The 20,056-nt window shown below is 37.9% G+C and overlaps 2 protein-coding genes across 3 annotated transcripts in view; one reads left to right on the top strand and one right to left on the bottom strand.

Annotated features, from left to right (window-relative positions):
• Positions 1-6,075, bottom strand: part of LOC116566907 (bile acid receptor-like) — a 57,649-nt gene extending 51,574 nt beyond the window's left edge. The window contains exon 1 of the mRNA XM_032301564.1: positions 6,008-6,075. The gene's annotated coding sequence lies outside the window, so the exon portion shown is untranslated. The remainder of the gene's footprint in view (positions 1-6,007) is intronic.
• SIKE1 (suppressor of IKBKE 1) lies at positions 6,008-14,947 on the top strand. Of its 2 annotated transcripts, none has more exons than XM_032301568.1 (5): positions 6,008-6,262; positions 6,487-6,592; positions 7,696-7,838; positions 9,116-9,229; positions 11,175-14,947. In XM_032301568.1, exons 1-5 carry the CDS (start codon positions 6,092-6,094, stop codon positions 11,274-11,276), a joined length of 636 nt encoding a protein of 211 aa, XP_032157459.1. In that variant the 5' UTR covers positions 6,008-6,091; the 3' UTR covers positions 11,277-14,947. The 2 variants fall into 2 exon arrangements, with proteins under 2 accessions (XP_032157459.1, XP_032157460.1); XM_032301569.1 differs by having other exon boundaries at positions 6,008-6,250.
• The last annotated feature ends 5,109 nt before the right edge of the window (positions 14,948-20,056 follow it).

Below are 20,056 nucleotides of genomic sequence, written 5' to 3' on the forward strand. Positions count from 1 at the left end.
TCTGTAAACCCCTCTCCACCACCCACTGTGGTCAGGGAGGACTACCAGGCCCTGAGTCTAGAGAGGATAGAGGAAGCTTGTGGAGGGATGGAACCAGACCAACCAACCACACCTCCGCAAGGCTGGGGTTTGGGGGTGGGGGGACACTCTTTGTCCCAACACCCCAAATGCCCATATTCCATCATGGATCAAAGTGGGGAAAGGGGGAGGAAATCTGAAAAACTGCATCACACATAAGAATCTGATTTACCTAAAGAAACTGTTCAATTACTTAGACTAAGTTTATAGACTCAACTAAAAGCTAGAGTTATTCTTTTTTTCCCATTTCGCCTAAAGGGATGGATAAGGAGTTCACAAGAAATGGCAAATTATAGAAAAGTAAGCTCGAGTTTCTGTGCACATCTGTGTAATGGAAGTAAGTTTGTACCCACTGCATACAGTTTTACATATTGATCACAACTGGTCAGCATATTTGTGAAAAAGGTGGAGCACATTAGATAATGACATTAAAGAAATATTTTAAAAAACAAATAGCCAATTCCATTAAAATAAAAGCACAGTTACCCACCCTCTGGTCCCACGCAGACTCCACCATTATTAATAGGACTTTGGGGCTGCATTGCTCAGTCCTCCCACTCTGCCAGACAAGCAGCTTCAGTAACCAGAGACTAATCCAATAAGAGGTAATCTGGGTTTCACAATGAGGACCATCCATCTTGCTCGTCCCCCGACATTCTGATAATACCCAAATGCCTGTTTTTTGAACTCCCTCATTAATTTGAATAAGAGACTTTTTGTTTACTTAAGAAAGATACCAGTCATAGTTTTCGTTTCTTTGTTTTTAATTTCCTTTGTTTTTAATTCTTCCATGCATGAAGGATAAGAGGTCAGTGCCAATGATGTTCTGATTTCATTAAAAACAAAACAACAACAAAAACGATGTGTGTGTATCAGTTTCCTAAGGCTATCCTAACAAATCACCACTGGGTGGCTTACTCAAAACAACAGAAATTTATTCTCTCACAGTTGTGGAAGCCAGAAGTCTGAAATCAAGGTGTTAACAGTGCAGATACCCTTTGGAGGCTCTGAGGGAATTCATTCTATGCCTCTCTCCTAACTTCTGGTGGCTGTAGGCAAACCTTGGCTTGTAAACACACCACTCCAATCTCTGCTTCCTTCATATGACATTCTCCCCTGTGTGACTCTGTGTGTCTTTTTCTTTTCTGTTACAGTTTTAAAAAAAGATTTTATTTTTAATCTCTAGGGGCGCCTGGGTGGCTCAGTTGGTTAAATGGCTGCCTTCAGTTCAGGTCACAATCCCAGGGTCCTCAGATCGAGCACTGCATTCGGCTCCCTGCTCAGCAGGAAGCCTGCTTCTCCCTCTCCCACTCCCACTGATTGCATTCCCTCTCCTGCTGTGTGTCTCTCTCTGTCAAAGAAATAAATAAAATCTTTAAAAAAAATGTAATCTCTACACCCAAAGTGGGGCTGGAGCTGAGATCAAGAGTCGCACACTCTACCAACTAAACCAGCCAGGCACCCCCTTTCTGTCACTTCTAAGGATAACTGTCTTTGGATTGGGGGTTCATCCTAATCCAGGATGATCTCATCTTGAGATCTTTTCCGATTACAAATGCAAAGATCCCTTTCCAAGTAAGGTTACATTCATAAGCAGAGGGAGTTAAAGCTTGGACTTATCTTTTGGGGAGACGCAATTCAACCTACTACAAAGCATTTTTAAACCTTTTAGGAAATAGGGATGTCAGTTTAAATATTAAGACCAGGACAGTAAATTATTAAGTAAAGCAGCCAATCAGAATTACAGACTTTTTAGATGTTAAAGGTTATTTTCAAAAGCCACAGCAACAATCTCTGAAGTCAGGGTGTCTCATAATTAGAATTAACATTTACGAGGAGTTTTGTGATACAAACTAGTATCTGCTTTTCTGGCTTTCTAGAAGACTAAACATCTTTCCTTATCTTATTGAGATTTCTTTTACATAATGATGAGGGTCTGTGGTTTTTCAAGACCAAGTCCTAGAAAGCCATTAGTTAGCAGCAACAGGAAAAAATTAGGTATGAGAGTTCAAAACTTACCCTATGGAGGACAAAGGAGCAAAATAAAACAGACACATTTTTCTAATCTTAAACACCAACGATTTCATTCCAAATGTCTCCTGAGAGGCATACACCATATACAGGAAACCATTTTCATGCTTCTTACTTTTGCATACTTCAGAAATTGGCATGGATACACTCACCGTGCTGTATCCATTCTTTACCAGGAAGAAGGCTTGATTGACATTGAACTGTAAGAGTCTTCTAATTATTTGGATGAGTTCATTCATATTGACGTGATCAGGTGCAAGAAACTCAGCTTTATCCTGAGTTTTATTTCTTATCTCCTATTTTATCTCCTCTCTCAGGATAGGAGACTGCTTCTCACCTTTGTATGGTTCTTCCCCACCCCCACCCCCCGCCGACCCCCAACACTTGTATGGTACTATTATACTGGGACTTTCTATAGGACTTTCTAGTCTTTCTATACGATACATTATATGGTACTGGGATTTTGGTGGGAGTTGCTTTTGGGTACTTCTGGCATCTTTTATTCTTTGTTCGAAGGTGCAGCACCACTTGAAGTTTTCTCCAAGGTCTTGGCATGGTGGGTTGAGGTGGTGTGGCAGCAGTGGTGGCTCCGACTGCTTTGCAGCAACTTCTGCAAGACTTAGTAAATAGCTACTATGTCCCTTTCTTCTCCTGGTTTTTCCTCCTTCAAATGTCCTTCTACTCTCTTTTAACTTTTCCTTTATTAGATCCTTCCCATATGAAGGCTACAAATGTACTTAAGACTCATTCATAAAAATAAAAGCAAAAAACAGAAACAAAAACCCTCCTTTGTTTCCATATCTCCTTTTAGCCACTACTAGAATCATAGGATTGGTCAAGGGTTGGAGTTTCCTGCTTGCATTTGGCTTTTTTAAAAAGTGCACCAGAGCCCCTGGGGGCACTGTTAGTTAAGTGTCCAACTCTTGATTTAGACTCCGTGGTCATGATCTCAGGGTAGTGGGATCGAACCCTCCACTCTCATTGAGCTCCAAGCTCAGCACCGAGTCGGTTTGTCTCTCTCTCGGCTACTCCCCACCCACTGCTTGATGTGCGCATGCTCTCTCTTTTTCTCTCTCTCAAGTAAATAAATAAAATCTTAAAAAAAATGTGCATTGAAATTAGGGGTACTAGAGAGACTCTGGTCCAGATTGCCTATTGTAAGAACCCTGTCTGGTCAGGGAAAGAAAATTAAATGACACAGAAATAATCTGTAGGTAGAGAGAATGTGGACATATTCAAAAATAGAAGAGCTGGATGAAGTCAAAGAGACAGTAATGGGAGAAAATGTTGCAAGAACTAGATAGATTGAAAGAAAGGTTGTAGTCAAACAATTAGATGAAAGCTTAAAACTTCTGATGATGAACAATTCTTGGTGAATGATCGAGGGTATGACCAAATGATCAAGGGATGACCAAAACAAATTCAATGTCTCTAGAAATGAGGAGGCCAAGGAAGACCATTAGCTAAATTGTCCATACAGACATGAATGCCATGGAAAGCATGAAGTAATCAAAAAGACTGTAAGTCAGTTCCTCAAATCTAGGAATAAAGAATACTCAAGGTAGAAGTCAGCAATAAGGAAAAATAGAAGATTTTTCAGCTGGATGACACAAACTCCAAATAAAGTGGAGGTTTTACATAGCAGGTATGAGTAATTACTTGGCAGTGTCATTGGGGAATTAGAACAACCAGTCTAGTTCTCAGCCCTAATGTGGGTGGGGCATAGAAGAATAACTACCACCATTGAAAGGGCAGCAGGCCTTGTGGTATCCTTGAGGAAGAGCTATTAGAGGAAAAGGCGACTTGAGGGTAGGGAGAAGACCAGTTAGGAGACCCCTGCTTCATAGGGTTGAGAAAGGATGATGGCCTAACCTATGATAGCAGTGAGAATACAAAGAAGGAACTATGGAAGGAACTATGTCCTACAGATATAAAGGACATATATTGCTTTGATAACTAATTAAATGTGAAGAATAACTAGGAAGAATAAAGCACAAATATCAGGATTCTGTTTTGGGCAAATGGGTATGAATGCACTCTTTACTGAAGCAGAGGGAGAAGCAGGTTTAAAAAAATAATAATGAGATCAGGTTTTGACCTCCTTGTCCCTCTGGAAATACCCTATAAGTAACCCAAATATATATTCTAGGCTCATGAATGAGATTAGGCTACAAAGCTGCATTTGAGAACCATCATCCCTGAAGGAAGTCAAGGACAAATAAGGGAAAGAGATCACTTAGGGAGAGTGTTTTGTTTTGTTTTGTTTTAAAGAATGAATGAATGAATGAATGAAAACTCTTTATATTTGTGGCTGTGTGTTAATCTTTTTCCTCTTGGTCAGGAGTCCTGATTCATTATTTTTGTTAAACTTGTTCCGCATATCCCTCTTACAATTACTGAATGTCTCCATTGTGCGATTTTGTATTGTGAATACAAAAGTAAAAAGCATTGCTCTTTCCCTGCTGCTTCTCTAACCTCTCACCACTGCTCTGAGGCTCTTGCCCTTTTACCAACCTCCTAATTCTTTCATTACCTTCAATTATTTATGAGTATAAACTCCTTTTCCCACTAGAATACTCCCTAAGGGCAGAGACCCTGTGTTATTCTCTGCTGTATTCTAGACACTAAACAGTACCTGAAACAGAGCAGACTCTCCAAAAATATTTACTAAGGTAATGAATGAAAAAGAACAAAGTTTAACATACAAGCTTGACAAAGTAAACTCTTATAAACCAATAAAACAACTAATACAAAAGTCATTACCATTCTGGTTAATTTATTTTTAATTTGTTAATTGAATTAATAAAGAAAAAATAGGCAAGCAGAAAATAATAGTTACTACATCTCACACCCATTAAAATGGCTATCAACAACAGCAATGACAACAAAACAGAAAACAGCAAGTGTGAGCACGGATGTGGAGAAATTGAGACCCTTATGCACTGTTGCTAAAACGTAAAATGGTGCAGCCACTGTGAAAAACAGTGTGATCCTTCCTCAAAAAAATCTAAGCTACAATTACTACCTGACCCAGCAATTCCACTTCTGGGTACATAGCTAAAAGAATTGAAAGCTGGGACTCAAACTGATAAGCAACAACCCTATTCATGGCAATATTATTCACAACAGCCAAAAGGTGGAAACAACCCAAGTGTACATAATGGATGAATGAACAAAGAAAATATAGCATATACATACAATAGGATATAATTCAGCCCTAAACTGGAAGGAAATTCTGATGTGCATGAATAAAACTGGAGGACATGTTATGTGAAATAATCTAGTCACAAAACAAATATGAATTACACTGATTCCATTCACTGTACATAAAGTATCTCAAGTATTTAAATTCCTAAAGACAGAAAGTAGAACAGTGGTTGCCAGCAGCTGGGAGGGCTGCGGTGGGATAAGGAGTTAATATTTAATGGGCACAGAGATTCCATTTTGCAAGACGAAGAGTTCTGGAGATGGATGGGGTCATAGTTACACAACAAAGGGAATGCATTAATATTACTGGAGTGTACTTTCTAATACGGTTGAGATGGTACATTTTGTTGTATTTTACCACAATTTTTAAAAAATTAATTTCAGAGAGAAATCAGTCAGAGACTAAGCGCCAAAAAAAAAAAAAAAAAAAAAAATTAAAAAGCCTATGACTGAGTAACAACCGACATCAATCAAAACGCGTATAAGGAAGGAAGAAACTCAGTCTGCCCAGCCGCAAACCATTTTGACCACCAGGCACTGGGAGCCAGACACCAAAAGCGGGGAAGTGCCAGGCCTGGGGCTCTGCGCAGGTGAAGCTCCGGGAGGCCGCTCCTTAAAGTAAGTCACCCGCGGCCTGGGCAGCCACTGCGCAGGCGCGTATGGCTGCTGCCGGGGAGCCTTTGGAACGTACCGGAAGTGACGTTTGTAACGCTGGGCCGGGTTCAGGGAAGATTCGGGTCCGTGATCAAGGCTGGGCCTGTGGTCCTGGGCCACTATGAGCTGCACCATCGAGAAGATCCTGACAGACGCCAAGACGCTGCTGGAGCGGCTGCGGGAACACGACGCGGCCGCAGAGTCGCTGGTGGATCAGTCCGCCGCGCTGCACCGGCGGGTGGCCGCTATGCGGGAGGCGGGGACGGCGCTTCCGGACCAGGTCGGGCAAAGGGTAGGGGTCCGTGCCCGCAGGATCTGTGCACCCGAGGGGTGGAGGGCGAAGCAATGTGGGAACTCGGGTTTAAGTCTATGCCTAGTCTCAGAGGGTGGCGGTGAGACCTTTTTGCGGGGTCGAGGTTGAGAATGCTGCCATGGAGCTCCGATTCCTGCTTCTTCGGTTGCATCCGCGGCTGTTTCCCTGTTAATGGCGCGCTTAGTCTGTCTCTGTTTGTTCAGTATCAGGGAGATGCATCCGATATAAAGGACATGTCCAAATTCAAACCTCACATTCTGCTGTCCCAAGAGAATACACAGATTAGAGACTTGCAGCAGGAAAACAGAGGTTAGTCAGGCCTTTTTGCGTAGTACGATTTTCTCATATCCAGTAATATTTCAAAAGTTTTTGCCTAACTATTCATCCTGTATGTATCTTAAGATTAGGACTTTTAAAAGCGTTATTCTGTGATGATCCCTAACAATAAAGTGTTACGTTACCCATTTTAAGCTCATCTGACTGATTTTGTATCTGTAGGCCGCTTTTCAAAGGGGTGCTTAGTAGAGTTGAATTATTGCATGGCTTATTTATGTATCCCCTTATGGATATTTGCACAATAAAAGTGTTAATATACTCAAGGGCTTGAACTTTTTATGTTTAAATATTAAATGAATGGGGCGCCTGGGTGGCTCAGCGGGTTAAGCTGCTGCCTTCGGCTCAGGTCATGAACTCGGAGTCCTGGGATCGAGCCCCGTATCAGGCTCTCTGCTCAGCAGGGATCCTGCTTCTTCCTCTCTCTCTGCCTGCCTCTCTGCCTGCTTGTGATCTCTCTCAATAAATCTCTCTCAAATAAATAAATAAAATCTTTTAAAAAAAAAAAAATAAATATTAAATGAAATACACACTGACGTTAAGATTGAAGAGATTTTTTTTTTTTAATGTTTTTGTGCAAGGTGGAAGAACTGAATTTTAGCTTCAGGGTGTATATTCTTAGGCTTGATGAGTACATTATTAATGATAGCAGTATGAAGTTATTTGTATATCACTTGACAGAGAACTTTCACATATATCATCCCATTATATTCTTATGTCTTCATTTTGACGTAGATAAGTCTTAGGTACTTAATATGACAGTGCAGTTAAGAAATAGGCTCAGAGAGGGTAATGATTTTCGTAAGAATAGTAGTAAGCTTGTAACTCACTGAACTGAACTGAAACCCATGTCTTCTTATTGTACATCCCATGTTGTTTCTACCAGACTGTGCTGCCTCTGCCTGGAAAGTTATTTTTATCATAGACCTTAACCGTTGAGTTTTGTGGACTTAAACACTGAGTATAACTTTGCATTCACACTATCTCATGGAGTGTCATAAAATTCCAACTGTTAAGAGTTTTGGCTTTGGGAGCTCTCTCTCAGACGTCACTGCCAAGTGATTTTATTTTTTTGATAGAGCTATGGGTTTCCTTGGAGGAACACCAGGATGCTTTGGAACTCATCATGAGCAAGTACCGGAAACAGATGTTACAATTAATGGTTGCCAAAAAGGCTGTGGATGCTGAACCAGTCCTGAAAGCTCACCAGTCTCACTCTGCAGTAAGAAACTTTGATGAATAACTTCTGAATGAATGGGATTAAAATCTTGAATTGTTTTAAATTGCTTGTTTTTGAAGGAAAGTAAGCTTGTTTATCACATTCACTGTTGATTTTGCAGCAGCTTTGGAAGGATATGAATAGAAAGAAGGGAGTAATGGGCAGCTCAGAAGCTTTTTTCTTTTAGTGGGACTAAGGTTCCTTACTCCTGTCTGCCCCAAGATCTCTTCTCACAAGATGAATGGATGCTTATGCAAACATAAGGCAAGGTAGTGCTGATGGTGCTCAGTAAATACTTGGTTGGTTACAACTGTACTTCCACTAAACTATAAGCTCCTTGATTAAGGAGCATGGATTCTTCTCTTATCCCTAGCACAGTACCTGGCACATAGCAGGCGGTCAGTAAACCTTTATTAAAGTAAACTACATAGCATCACACTATGTTGTTAGAGAGAAATTATATTTAATATTTAAACAACAAAATATTAAAATAATAAAATAATATATAAAATACATAATATAAAATATAATGTATATAATATATGAAATAATAAATAATAAAAATATTAAATATTAAATAATATTTAAATTATATTTTTAAAAATACATGGCATAGTTTCTGTACTTCGGTTGCTTACGTTGTAATTTGGGAGACCCAATAATTGTGCTTATGTTTGTAGAGTGTTCAATAGGTATCATTGTACATTCATATATATTATATCATTGAAACCAGGGTTGATAGATTGGCACCTCACTATTTGTTCTATGGAATTTATGAAAGATAAGTTTCATCTTAGACTCCTTTGAAGGCATTTTGTGGACTTAACAAAAGTCTTGGTGAGCAGGAATATTTTAAATATGTGACTAGCTCTCAAAGTAAATAAATAAATAAATAGCTCTCATCTGGAAGAGAAAAATAAACTATTTTCCGTAATGTGGAGAAAAGAACTTAAAAGATACAGTTTAGCTCACATGAGAAAGTTGGGAAGAGATATAACCAAGGATAAAGTAAGGTACCTTGGGATGTGGTAGGCTTCCTGCCAATTAAACTATTCAGTAGGTGGTTAGACTAGAATCAGTCTTTAAAACAAAGTGTGAATACCACAAGATAACTTTGTTATGGCTTTGCCTCTAAGGACTCAGATTATAGTGAAACTTCTACATAACTTCTATAGCATAGATTAAATGAACTTCTAACATTGTAATGCATGTATCCTCATGAACTTCATATCTGCAGAAAAAATAACTTTTTCACTTTTTTTTTCTTAATATCTTCACAGGAAATTGAGAGTCAGATTGACAGAATCTGTGAAATGGGAGAAGTGATGAGGAAAGCAGTTCAGATGGATGATGACCAATTTTGTAAGATTCAGGAAAAACTGGCCCAATTAGAGGTAAGATTGTTGCTATTATAGGTTCGCAATACTTAGGACGTTTTCTCAGAGTCTGGAAGGTAGGCCATCACTATCCTAGGCAGTGTATTGATGTTTTCTTTGTGTTCATGATTTAAAATGAAAACTTCTTCCAGGAGTATCCAGGTGTCTCAGTTGCTTGAGTGTCTGACTCTTGAGTTCAGCTCAGGTCATGATCCCAGGGTTGTGAAATGATCCCCGTGTTGGGCTCACTCAACTTCTTTCTGCTTGAGATCCTCTCCCTCTTCCTCTGCCCCTGCTGCTCCCCATTCTCTCTTTTTCTAAAAAATAAAATCTTAAAAGAAAATAAATCTTAAAAGAAAACAACTCCTTCTCCATAACCTTTTCAGGAACATAAATATAATCAGCAGCAAACAATGAAAATGCCTACTATGTCTTGGCTAGAAATTGAAATAATTGTCATATTAAGAGGGTAGAGACAGTGGAAGAAACAAATTACATGTGAGCTAAAATCCCTCCAGGGAACGCCTGGGTGGTTCAGTTAAGCGTCTGCCTCCAGTTCAGATCATGATCCCAGGGTCCTGGGAGCAGGTACTGCGTCGGGCTCCTTGCTCAGCAGGGAACCTAGTGCTCCCCCTGCTTGTGCACGCTCACTCTCTCCCCCTGTCTGACAAATTAATCTTCAAAAAATTAAAATACAAAAAAATTTTTAAAAATTAAAAATAAATCCCTCCTGTCGTAAAAGGAAGTCGAAATTGATGATCAAAAAATAGCAATACAGCCATATTAATAATTATTGATCATTCCTCTATGAATCATAGAAGTACCAAAAGAAAGAGATAAAAATATTAAAAGTGGTTACCTTTGGGGAACAAGGCCTGCCACTTATTTTATAAACCTTATGGTCTTGATTTTTTAAAAGTTATTTTCATGTAATTTTTTTCATTATCATAGCAGTATTTTACAAAAAAAAAAAAAAAAGCATGGGGGTATTAGTATGCTCATAAAATTATTAAGAAAACACATTAAAATAGGTGGTTTGAATGTTGCTTAATTACCAGGTACTATCATGGACCCTTTGAGAAATACCAGAGGAAAAAAGATAGGATATCCCTGAGTATTGTGAAAGGAATAAGACTGAAATGATATGAAATGCTTCATACATGCTAGGGGAGATGCACAGTACTAAGGAAAGCACTTTATATGGTAGGTGATTTAATGACCATGGGCCCAGACTCTTGGTGAAACGTGAAGATGCTGTGGTTTATCAGAATTTCCTACAGAGAGAATAAAGATGAAAAGTGCATGTTGCCCTACCTGGAAATCAAAGGGAGTGACAAAGGTCTCAAATAGGAATTAAGAGTTAGTTAAAATGATAGGATGACTTTATCTGCACTATCCCTGATTTACTCAGATATAGAAACAGCCCTGAGGAAATATGGGACAAATTTTATTAAATATTTTAAGTGGAAAGGACACAAGCATCAGATTGAAACCCCAGGAATACCACATCCAAGTTGTCTGAGTTTGGACAAGTTTTTGGACTTTTGTGGGCCACAGTGTCCTCATCTTAAAGAGAACATGGATGTGAGCAATGGTACCTGCCCTATGGGTTGTTCTGAGGTGTACATATGTACATCTTACATATGTAAGACACCCAGTGGTACCTGATCTCCCCAGTGAGTAGTTTCTTTCCCCTTTCTTTCCTTTCTCCAAAACATCCAGGAGAGAAGACTGAGCAGAGTCAAGATATTTTTAGGAATTTAAAAGGCACAGGGCATATTCAATTACTCAGGAAATGTATGTTAAATGATGAATAATTAGTGTTTTAGGAAATTCTCAATTACTTTCTTTCCATAAAACGTTTAAAATTAAAACACTTTCTGTTCCTGGTCTAAAACAGTGTATTCTGATGTAGTTTGACAGTCAAAATACTTGATATAAACAAACCTTTTTTTTTTTCCAGCTTGAAAATAAAGAACTTCGAGAATTATTGTCCATCAGCAGTGAGTCTCTTCAGGTCAGGAAGGAAAACTCAGTGGACACTGCTTCCCAAGCCATCAAATAACTCAACTTCTGAATGACAGCTGGAGATTGTTTATCAAGGAAGGAAATTATCTTTCTATTTGAGTATTGTCCATTTAGTGTCTTGCCTCAGACTTGATTTAATGTTTATTAAAGGTATCAGGTGGCAGTTTAGAATTCGCAGTCAAATTGGCTGTCCACAAAATGGTTTTTGGGTGTGTTCGTGAAATACACACTGAGTTTCACCATTCCTTTCTCTAAGAGACGTACTTTTACTTTTCAGTTCTGGGACCTCAATTTATTATCGGTTCCTTTTTGTTTCTTCACATCTGTCAGACTTGGAGCCTTTTATTATAAGCCAGCAATCTTTATTTTATATAGGATTATAAATTACACTTCTAAAAAAATTTTAAGAGATTAGCTTTTTAAATTATTTGGCCCAAATCTAGATTTTTTTTCCCCATTTGTGAAAAGTAATACAATTCCACACAACTAGATTGGCAGATTGTCTGATTTGTGATGTCATTCACCTCCTATGAAGTTTTAAGTCTCTCTGGTGCTAAGAGTTGGCACTTTATGACCTGGTGTCTTTACTCTTAATTTGAGAGAACCTACTGCTAGTTCCCAAGAAGCATACTTGAAAATAGGTAACTGGAGAGTCATCATATTGTTCAAAGAACCCTGGGAAATTTGTCCTTTGTGTGACATACACATGTACTCTTCGTTCAGATGCTGAAGGAGCTGTTATTTATTCTGTTAGATATTAATAGTCAACTTTTCAATATTGTCCTCCTAGGTAATCTTCAACTTGGATGGTTTACTCAGTTGAAGAGCATAAAATGGGTCTTCTCACATTGTAGTTTTTAGGTACTACATTCTATTTAATTTATATATAACTTTTGTTTCATAGTTAAAAACCATCACTCACTTAGATGTCTTTCATTACTAGTATCCATTTATCATGAGGAAGCAAAATTTTATCACTCAATGAGAGTTACTACATTTGTTGTGCTGTGAGGACAACAAAGCAGTGTTGAGATTCAACTGCTGAGCGGTCAGCCAGACTTATTCATCAACTCACTCGCCTATCTCAGTTTAGTTACATGCCAAATTTACAAATTGCTTCATGTTACACTATCAACTCGGGTTTGCCCAAAAATAATTGAAATAATGAATCCCAAACCTGTCCATATTTTCCAGTAGCACTGAGCACCATACTGACAGGAGACACAGTATTTAAGAGTTTTTTGTTAGTACTTTGCGTGATGTAAAATTTCTTTTGTACTTCCATAAAGACTTAACTCCAGTTAAAACAATAAAACATCACGAAGATACCCTAAAAGCATCTGACCCCACTAACTTGGCCTATTGTGGTCTTTAATGATAGGGTGTATGTCATTTAGAAACTCAAATTTCTATTCAAAGTCCTTCATAGAATTTGAAAAATACTTTCACCCTCAATGTAGGCATTTTAATCTTATTTCCCAACAGGAAGTAAAACTTTAGTCCAGTCATTTGGCTTGAAGTATATGCCCTAAGTGCCACTTTGTGTCCCATGGTTCCACTCAGGAAGCAGGTACCCCTACGTGATATATCAGCTGCCATGGCCAATTTTCAGTAAAAATGATAAAGTCATCAAATGGCCCATTAAAGTATGAGATGGTGTCTCTTTATCTGCCTTATGTTCCTTTAAAGTTGTTTACATCTTGGATATCAGGATAAATCTATGTTAACTTTTCCCCCTGCCAAATCAAAAGCTTGAAGTTTGAGTGAAAGAGCTCTCAGTGCCCTACAAAATGTATATTTTGGCTGGTATTAATACAAATACAGCATTTCTAATAAAAATATTTTAAGAATAATAGTTAAATTTTACTCAGTAATGAGTCTAATTATTAGGAAATACAAAGGTTTCTTTTTTACATATATAGCAACCTGTTAAATAAACAGGGCTTTTCATAAGTATTTTGTAATTAGCATAATGTAGTCGGCAGTATAACTCTACAAATAGCTGTTTCTAAAATGGTTTTAGAGATTTCTTCATGATTAAAAATCCAAAATTATACAATTAGAAATCATATAAAGTTAAAACAGAGTTTGGAAGTACCTTGAAAAATGCTTAAGTAGTACCCATTTTTACCTTAATAATACCGTATTTCGGTGTTCCTCAAAATGGTTGGCTGACTACTGGAACAGAAATCTGGGAATGGGATCCAGAAATTTGTGCTTTAATAATTGTCCCTGATAACTTCTAAGGATACTATTTTGAAAATCTAGTCTACTATGTACCAGACACTTCATTTGGAGTTATGAATGGAAAAAAGGTAGGGGAAAAACCTTGACACTTTCAGAAGAAAAATTCGGTAGAAAAGACCTATAATTACAGTGCAGTGATACATCTAATATGAGGGTGTACAGGACACGGAGGAGAAAGCTTGGTGCTTTCTAGTTATCATATAATCTCCATTTCAACTGTACCTCGTTTTACACATACTCAGGCACAAGGAGGTTATGCTACATATCTAAAGATTCCAACCCGCAGAGACTGTAAAACATAATTTAACCACTAAGTTAAGATTCTTAACCACTAAGTTAAATGCCAAATACTGGTGGGAATTCAAGTGGTTCTTGATTAGTAAAAACTACTTTTAGTAATAGTGCAAAGGAAACACCACAGCCCATATATTAGGAAATAGGAATTCAATAAATGGAGTCATAATGAGCCATATTTGTCATCTCTTTTCTAGAATGAGGTAGCTGAAAGCTTGTATGCGTGCAACTGACACAATGTTTCATCAGTGGTCTTACCTATGTATGGAAAAGTGCAGTTCTGTCTTTGAAATCTGCTTCCTTAGCATGTATGGCTTTTCATCTTTCATGTTCTTGTGGTTGCAAGAGGTTGGTGCTGTGCCAGGTGTCTTGGCCATATTGAAGGCAGAAAGAAAGAGAGAAATGGCCTATGTCAATGTGTGTATCCTCTTTTATGAAGAAACGCAAATCTTTCCCAGAAATTCCAGACAGATTTACCTGTCTCACTTGCCTGCCTCTTTAAATGGTTACTTCTGTCTGCAAGGACTGGGTACATAGTTGCCTCAAATAAAATCAGTATTCTACTATCTAGGAGGAAAGAGTATTGAGAAAGCAATTAACGATGTCTGACAAGTCCTTTTACATTGAATAGTTTTAACAAGTGAAAACATTAGCTGAAGGTGTTGGTGTTAGGTAGCCAAGAGAATGAGCTGGAATGGCAGAAAACTGTCATTTCTTTTTTGGCTGCCCAGTATCCTTATTCCTATCCTTTTAGGGAATCCCTCACCTAATGAGGCAAAGCCTTCCTCCCTCCTAAGAAATTTGAAAGTGTCAGATAAAGGTTTTCCCAGTCTCTTTTGCAGCTAAGGAAGATGCATCTGTCTTAAAACTCTAAAGTTAGGCAAAAAAGCAGGAAACTATAGAATTTGAGTAAAGGCCTACAACACTGGTTACCATATGCAGTTCCCCAGAGGAGCTGCAAAAGTGGCTTGAATAACAGTAACCAGTGTCAGCAAAGTCAGGGGTGTAAGCTGCCGTGTCCCTGCCACACAGTGGGATCTTCACTGAAGCAATTATCTGAAGTGATTAGAGGCTCTGTAGCCTCTAATTCTAGTTTTTCTGGCTGTCTTAGTGATCCTGAAGATTGCTTATTAGCGTTTCAGTAAAATCACTTTTTGTTAAAGTTAACCTGAATTGCCTATAATTAAGAATGCTAATTGATAAAATAAGCAGTTTTAAAAATAACCATGCCAGGGGCACCTGGGTGGCTCAGTTAAGTGCCCAACTCTTGATCTCAGCTCCTGTCTTGATTTCAGGGTTATGAGTTAATCCCTGTGTTTGGTTCCAGACTGGGTGGGGAGACTACTTAAAAACAAATAAACAAAAAAAAAAACATGCAAATACAAATTTTGCAACACTGTATACATAGTGTTGTACTTACATTTTAATGTTTGACACATAAAAGGATGTGTAACATGCAATAGATTTTCAAACATAATCACTTGTTACCTCAGAATTAGAACATTACCCACAATTTGCATTTATCTATTTGAGCTCCTCTCCTGTCTCTCCCCACCCCACTACTCCCTCTTCTTGATAGTTCTCTCACATGGGAAACGACCTAAAATACGTATGTATCCCTAAAGTGCCATTTTTTAGTTTTGTTCCTTTTTGAGCTTCACAACAATGGTATATTTTACAAAGACTATGGAGATCTGGCTTTTCTCACTCAACATTGTTTCTAAGATCCTTTTGTACATAGCTGTCATTTATTTGCACTGATGTACAATATTTCATTGTGTAACTATGTAATAGATTGTGAAAATACATATATAATAGTGTAGTTATGCATTTTTAAATCCTAGTATCTGACTTCCTTATTTCTAATTCTCCATCTACCTCATTTAGCTTAAATATATTTCACAATAAGCGGTCATATTGCACATTTTTCAGTTGTTTCACTTGCAATTGTCTCAGCAACCTTCAGAGGGAATTAAGGACTATTATCTGCTAATATGATGGAAAGCAGATCATGTTTTTTCTTTTGTTACAAAGAATCCTAAAGAGGCAGAACCTTCAGAGCTTCTGAATGAACTACAATTCACTCAAAATTTGATCTAGCCTCCTAAAAATACACAAAAAATTGATGGAAGTGGTCTTCTGTATGTTATTGATCCTAAGATTCATTTTTATTTCCTATTTTAACATCTCTAAAATTGGGATAGGTCTAATACATGTAGGGGTTTGTAGTGTAGTTGATTCTAAGCATAAACAAAATTAGCCATGTTCCTGATGGCATGGACTGGCCAAAGGTAAGTTCTTGGTATTCTGATCAAGAAACCATTTTAAGGGGTGCCTGGGTGGCTCAGTTGGTTAAGTGTCTGCCTTTGACTCAAGTCATGATCCCAGGGTCTGGAATGGAGCCCCACATCAGGCTCCTTGCTCAGCAGGGAGCCTGCTTCTCTTTTTCCCTCTGCTGCTCCCCTTGCTTGTACTCTTTCCTCTCAATCTCTGTCAAATAAGTAAATAAAATCTTTTAAAAACTTTTTTTAAGCACTATTCAAAAAGGGAATAGGGGTTTAGCTGTTGTTTATGAACTTTGCATTCATGTGAACCTTTCTGTAGGATCAGGAGAGTGCCAGCACAAGAACTTGGAGTATGGCTGTATTAATTCTCTATTATAGCCATATAACAGATGACCGCAAATTTACTACTTTAAAGCAATGCTCATTTATTCTCTTACGATTCTGTAGGTTAGAATTCCATGCAGGGTTTAACAAGGTTCCCATCTAATGATCTCACAAGGCTGAAATCAAGCTGTCAGCATAGGCTAGCATCTCATTTGAGGCTCTGGGCCCTCTCCCAAGTTCACATGGTTGTTGGCAAAATTCCTTTCTGTGCAGGTGTACAACTCCTAGGACTTCAAGGCCAATAGAAGTTCTGACTCCCTTTATAGATTCCACTTATAAATGCTCACCTGAGGAGTGCCTGGGTGGCTCAGTCCATTAAGCAACTGACTCAATTTTGGGTCAGGTCATGATCTCAGGGTCCTGAGATTGAACCCTGTGTTGGGTTCCACGCTCAGCTCGGGCTGTTTGAAGGTCCCTCCCCTTCTGTCCCTCCCCTCACACCCTCTCACTCCTCTAAGAATAAATAAATAAAAATCTTGAAAATAAAAAAATAAAAGCTCACCAGGCCTAACCAAAAGAATCTTCAGCTTGATTAGCCCAACTAATTAGAGAGCTTAATTACAACTGCAGTAATCTCTTCTCCACAAAGGAGATATGACTATCTTATAATATCCACAGGTTCAGCCCATGCTCAAGGGCAGGTGATTATACACAGCATGTACACAGGTGGTGGTATTCTTGGCAGCCATCTTAGAATTCCGCTGACCACAAGGCTTTTAGCAGCTTGGAATAAAATCCTAGACAACAACGACACACTCTTATGAAATTCTGCATTACCAGTATTCTTGATGACCCAAGAATGATTCTGTGAGGAAAACCTGCACATCTATGAGCCAAAAAGAGATTTAGCAAGATCTATCAATGTATGTCAAAATCAGTGAACCAAAGTTTAGCAGAAAAAGGTATTTTCCTAGTCCTTGTTAGTTTCCTAGAGTTACCATAATAGATTAATACAAATGGATGGCTTAAAACAATAGAAATTTATTCTCACAGTTCTGATGGCTAAAAGTCTGAAATTAAGGTGTTAACAAGGTTGGTTCCTTCAGTTTCTGCCAATCCTTGGCATTCCTTGGCTTCTAGATATAGTACGGCAATTTCTGCTTCAGTCTTTCTGTGGTATTCTCCCTGTATGTTTGTGTCTGTGTCCAAATTCCCCTCTTTGAAGAATACCAGTCATTGGATTAGTGTTTACTGTAATTCATTATGACTTTATCTTAATTTGATTATATCTGCAAAGACCCTATTCCCAAAAAGGCCACATTCTGAGCTTCTGAATAGACTTCAATTTTGAGAGGAAAAATTAAGTATAGTCCCAAAGCATCTTCTCCCGCTCCCCCACAAAAAAACATTTAGTAATTATAAAGGAAAAATTAAAATTTTACTATGAATAATCCTGGCCGACTCCACTTTAACTGACTGATTAAGGTAAACATCACTAATAATACATTTCAACATTTTATGCCCCCTGGTATGATGCAGTGAGAAGGGTACATAATCTAAACAATGTTTCAAGGAAAACATCCGATAAAAACAAGTAGAACGATGTTTACAAAATAACTGATCAATGTTCTAAAGTATCCAGGTCATGAAAGATAAGAAACTTTCATAGAATGGAAGAGAGTAAGGAGACATAACGGCTAAATGCAGGGTGGGATTCTGGATTTGATTCTGGAAATGAAAATGGATATTAGGGGAAAAACTGACAAAACCTGAATAAATTTTGTAGTTTAGTTAATATTGTGTCAAGGTTAATTTCCTAGTTCAGAAAATTGTTCTATGGTTAGGTAACCTTAACATAATGGGAAACTGGATGAAGGGTTTGTGAGAACTTTCTACATAATTTTTCTAATTCTTTTGTAAGTCTACAGTTAACTCAACCGAGACATCTGGGTGGCTCAGTTTGTTAAGTGTCAATTCCGTTCAGGTCATGATCTCAAGGTCCTGGGATTGAGCCATAGGTTGGGCTCCCTGCTCAGCAGGGAGCCTCCTTCAGCCTCTGCCTACTGCTCCCCCTGCTTGTGCTTGCTTACTCTCTCTCTCTGCCAAATAAATAAAATCTTTAGAGAATAAAATGAAATAATCTCAAAAAATTCATATTCCCCTGATTACTAATGAGGCTAAGCATAATTTCAAATGCTTATTTGCCTACACATTTTTTAAATTTTTTAAAATTTTACTTTTTTAAAATTAAAAATTTTTTTTTTATTTATTTGAGAGAGAGAGCATGAGGAGGGGATGGGGCGTAAGGAGAGGGAGAAGTAAGCTCCCTACTGAGCAGGGAGCCCAATACAGGGCTCAATCCCAGGGCCCCAGGACCGTGACCTAAGCTGAAGGCAAACGCTTAACAGTAAGCCACCCAGGCACTGCTATATAGTTTTTTTTTAATGAGGACATTCAAGTGATTCCCCCATTTCTTTTCCTTGACTTTTTCTTATTTATATGTATTAATATATACTCATGATACTAATACATGGTCAGTTTTACATGTTGCAAACATATATTCTCCTAATTTGTTGATTTTAAATTTTTTAAAAATTCTAAATTTTTTTAAATTTAAAAAATTTAAATTTGTTGATCAATGACTATATAATCAAATTTATTACTACAAAGAAAGAGACTCAAAAGAGTTAGGCTTTGTGAAGAAGTTTTAGGAATACCTTCACCAATTTACTTTGCTTATTTTTTTACTTTATATACACATAAGAGTGATACATGATAAAAATATTTTTAAACTTTGATTAGACTTAAAGTACATCTAAATAAGTTTTAAACAGATCCAAAAATAAATATAAAAATTCTAAGTAATAACAATGTTATGTCAGGGTGAAAATAGCAACATATTTTCTTCTTGCTGGTGTACAAATAATGATGTATCATACAATCAATACTGTCTTAGATTTAATGAAATATATAACTCATTCATTCGATGACTATTTACTTAAATATTAAGTACTTACTGTTATATTAGTCCCTGTCCTAGGGTTAGGGGATGCAATGATGAACCAGAGAACTGACGCTTGGACTATTGTTGAGGAAGAAGAGGAATAAACAAATTCATAAATGTGCTAATTTTGGATAACAACACATTATGAAAACAATAAAACAAGTTAATGTTATAGAGAGTGATGGCAATAGTGCATATTTTTACTTTAGAGAAGATCTTTGTAAGGCCATAACATTTTGAGCTAAAATCTGAATGATGAGAAACTGTCAAAAAGTGATGGTTGGGGTTGGTGGTGGGGCACCTGGTTGGTTCGGTTGGTTGAACATTAATCAGGCTCTTGGTTTCTGCTCAGGTCATGATCTCGGGGCCTGGAATTGAGCTCCATGTTGGCCTCCATGCTCAGCAGGGCATCTGCTTCAGGATTATCTCCCCCTTCCTCTGCCCCTCCCACCCTGAGTGTGCACATGTGTGCGTGCGCTCTCTCGCTCTCTCTCTCTCTCAAATGAATAAAATAAATCTTTAAAAAGCGTGATGATTTGGGGAAAGAGAATTCCAGATGGAGGCAACAGTAAATGCAAGAGTTCTGAGTAGGAACAAATCTACAATGTTGGAAGAACCAAAACAGCAATGGAATTGAATCGCGGTGAACTAGATGTTAGAGAT

The sequence above is a fragment of the Mustela erminea genome, chromosome 10, assembly GCF_009829155.1.
Source record: "Mustela erminea isolate mMusErm1 chromosome 10, mMusErm1.Pri, whole genome shotgun sequence".
Lineage (NCBI taxonomy): Eukaryota > Metazoa > Chordata > Mammalia > Carnivora > Mustelidae > Mustela > Mustela erminea.

Excerpts from the sequence above, each read along its gene's own strand:
- SIKE1 (XM_032301568.1), top strand. The coding sequence starts at position 6,092 with ATGAGCTGCACCATCGAGAAGATCCTGACAGACGCCAAGACGCTGCTG. Across the intron at positions 6,263-6,486 it reads CGGACCAGGTCGGGCAAAGG|TATCAGGGAGATGCATCCGA; the intron begins GTAGGGGTCCGT and ends CTGTTTGTTCAG. Across the intron at positions 9,230-11,174 it reads AAAAACTGGCCCAATTAGAG|CTTGAAAATAAAGAACTTCG; the intron begins GTAAGATTGTTG and ends TTTTTTTTCCAG.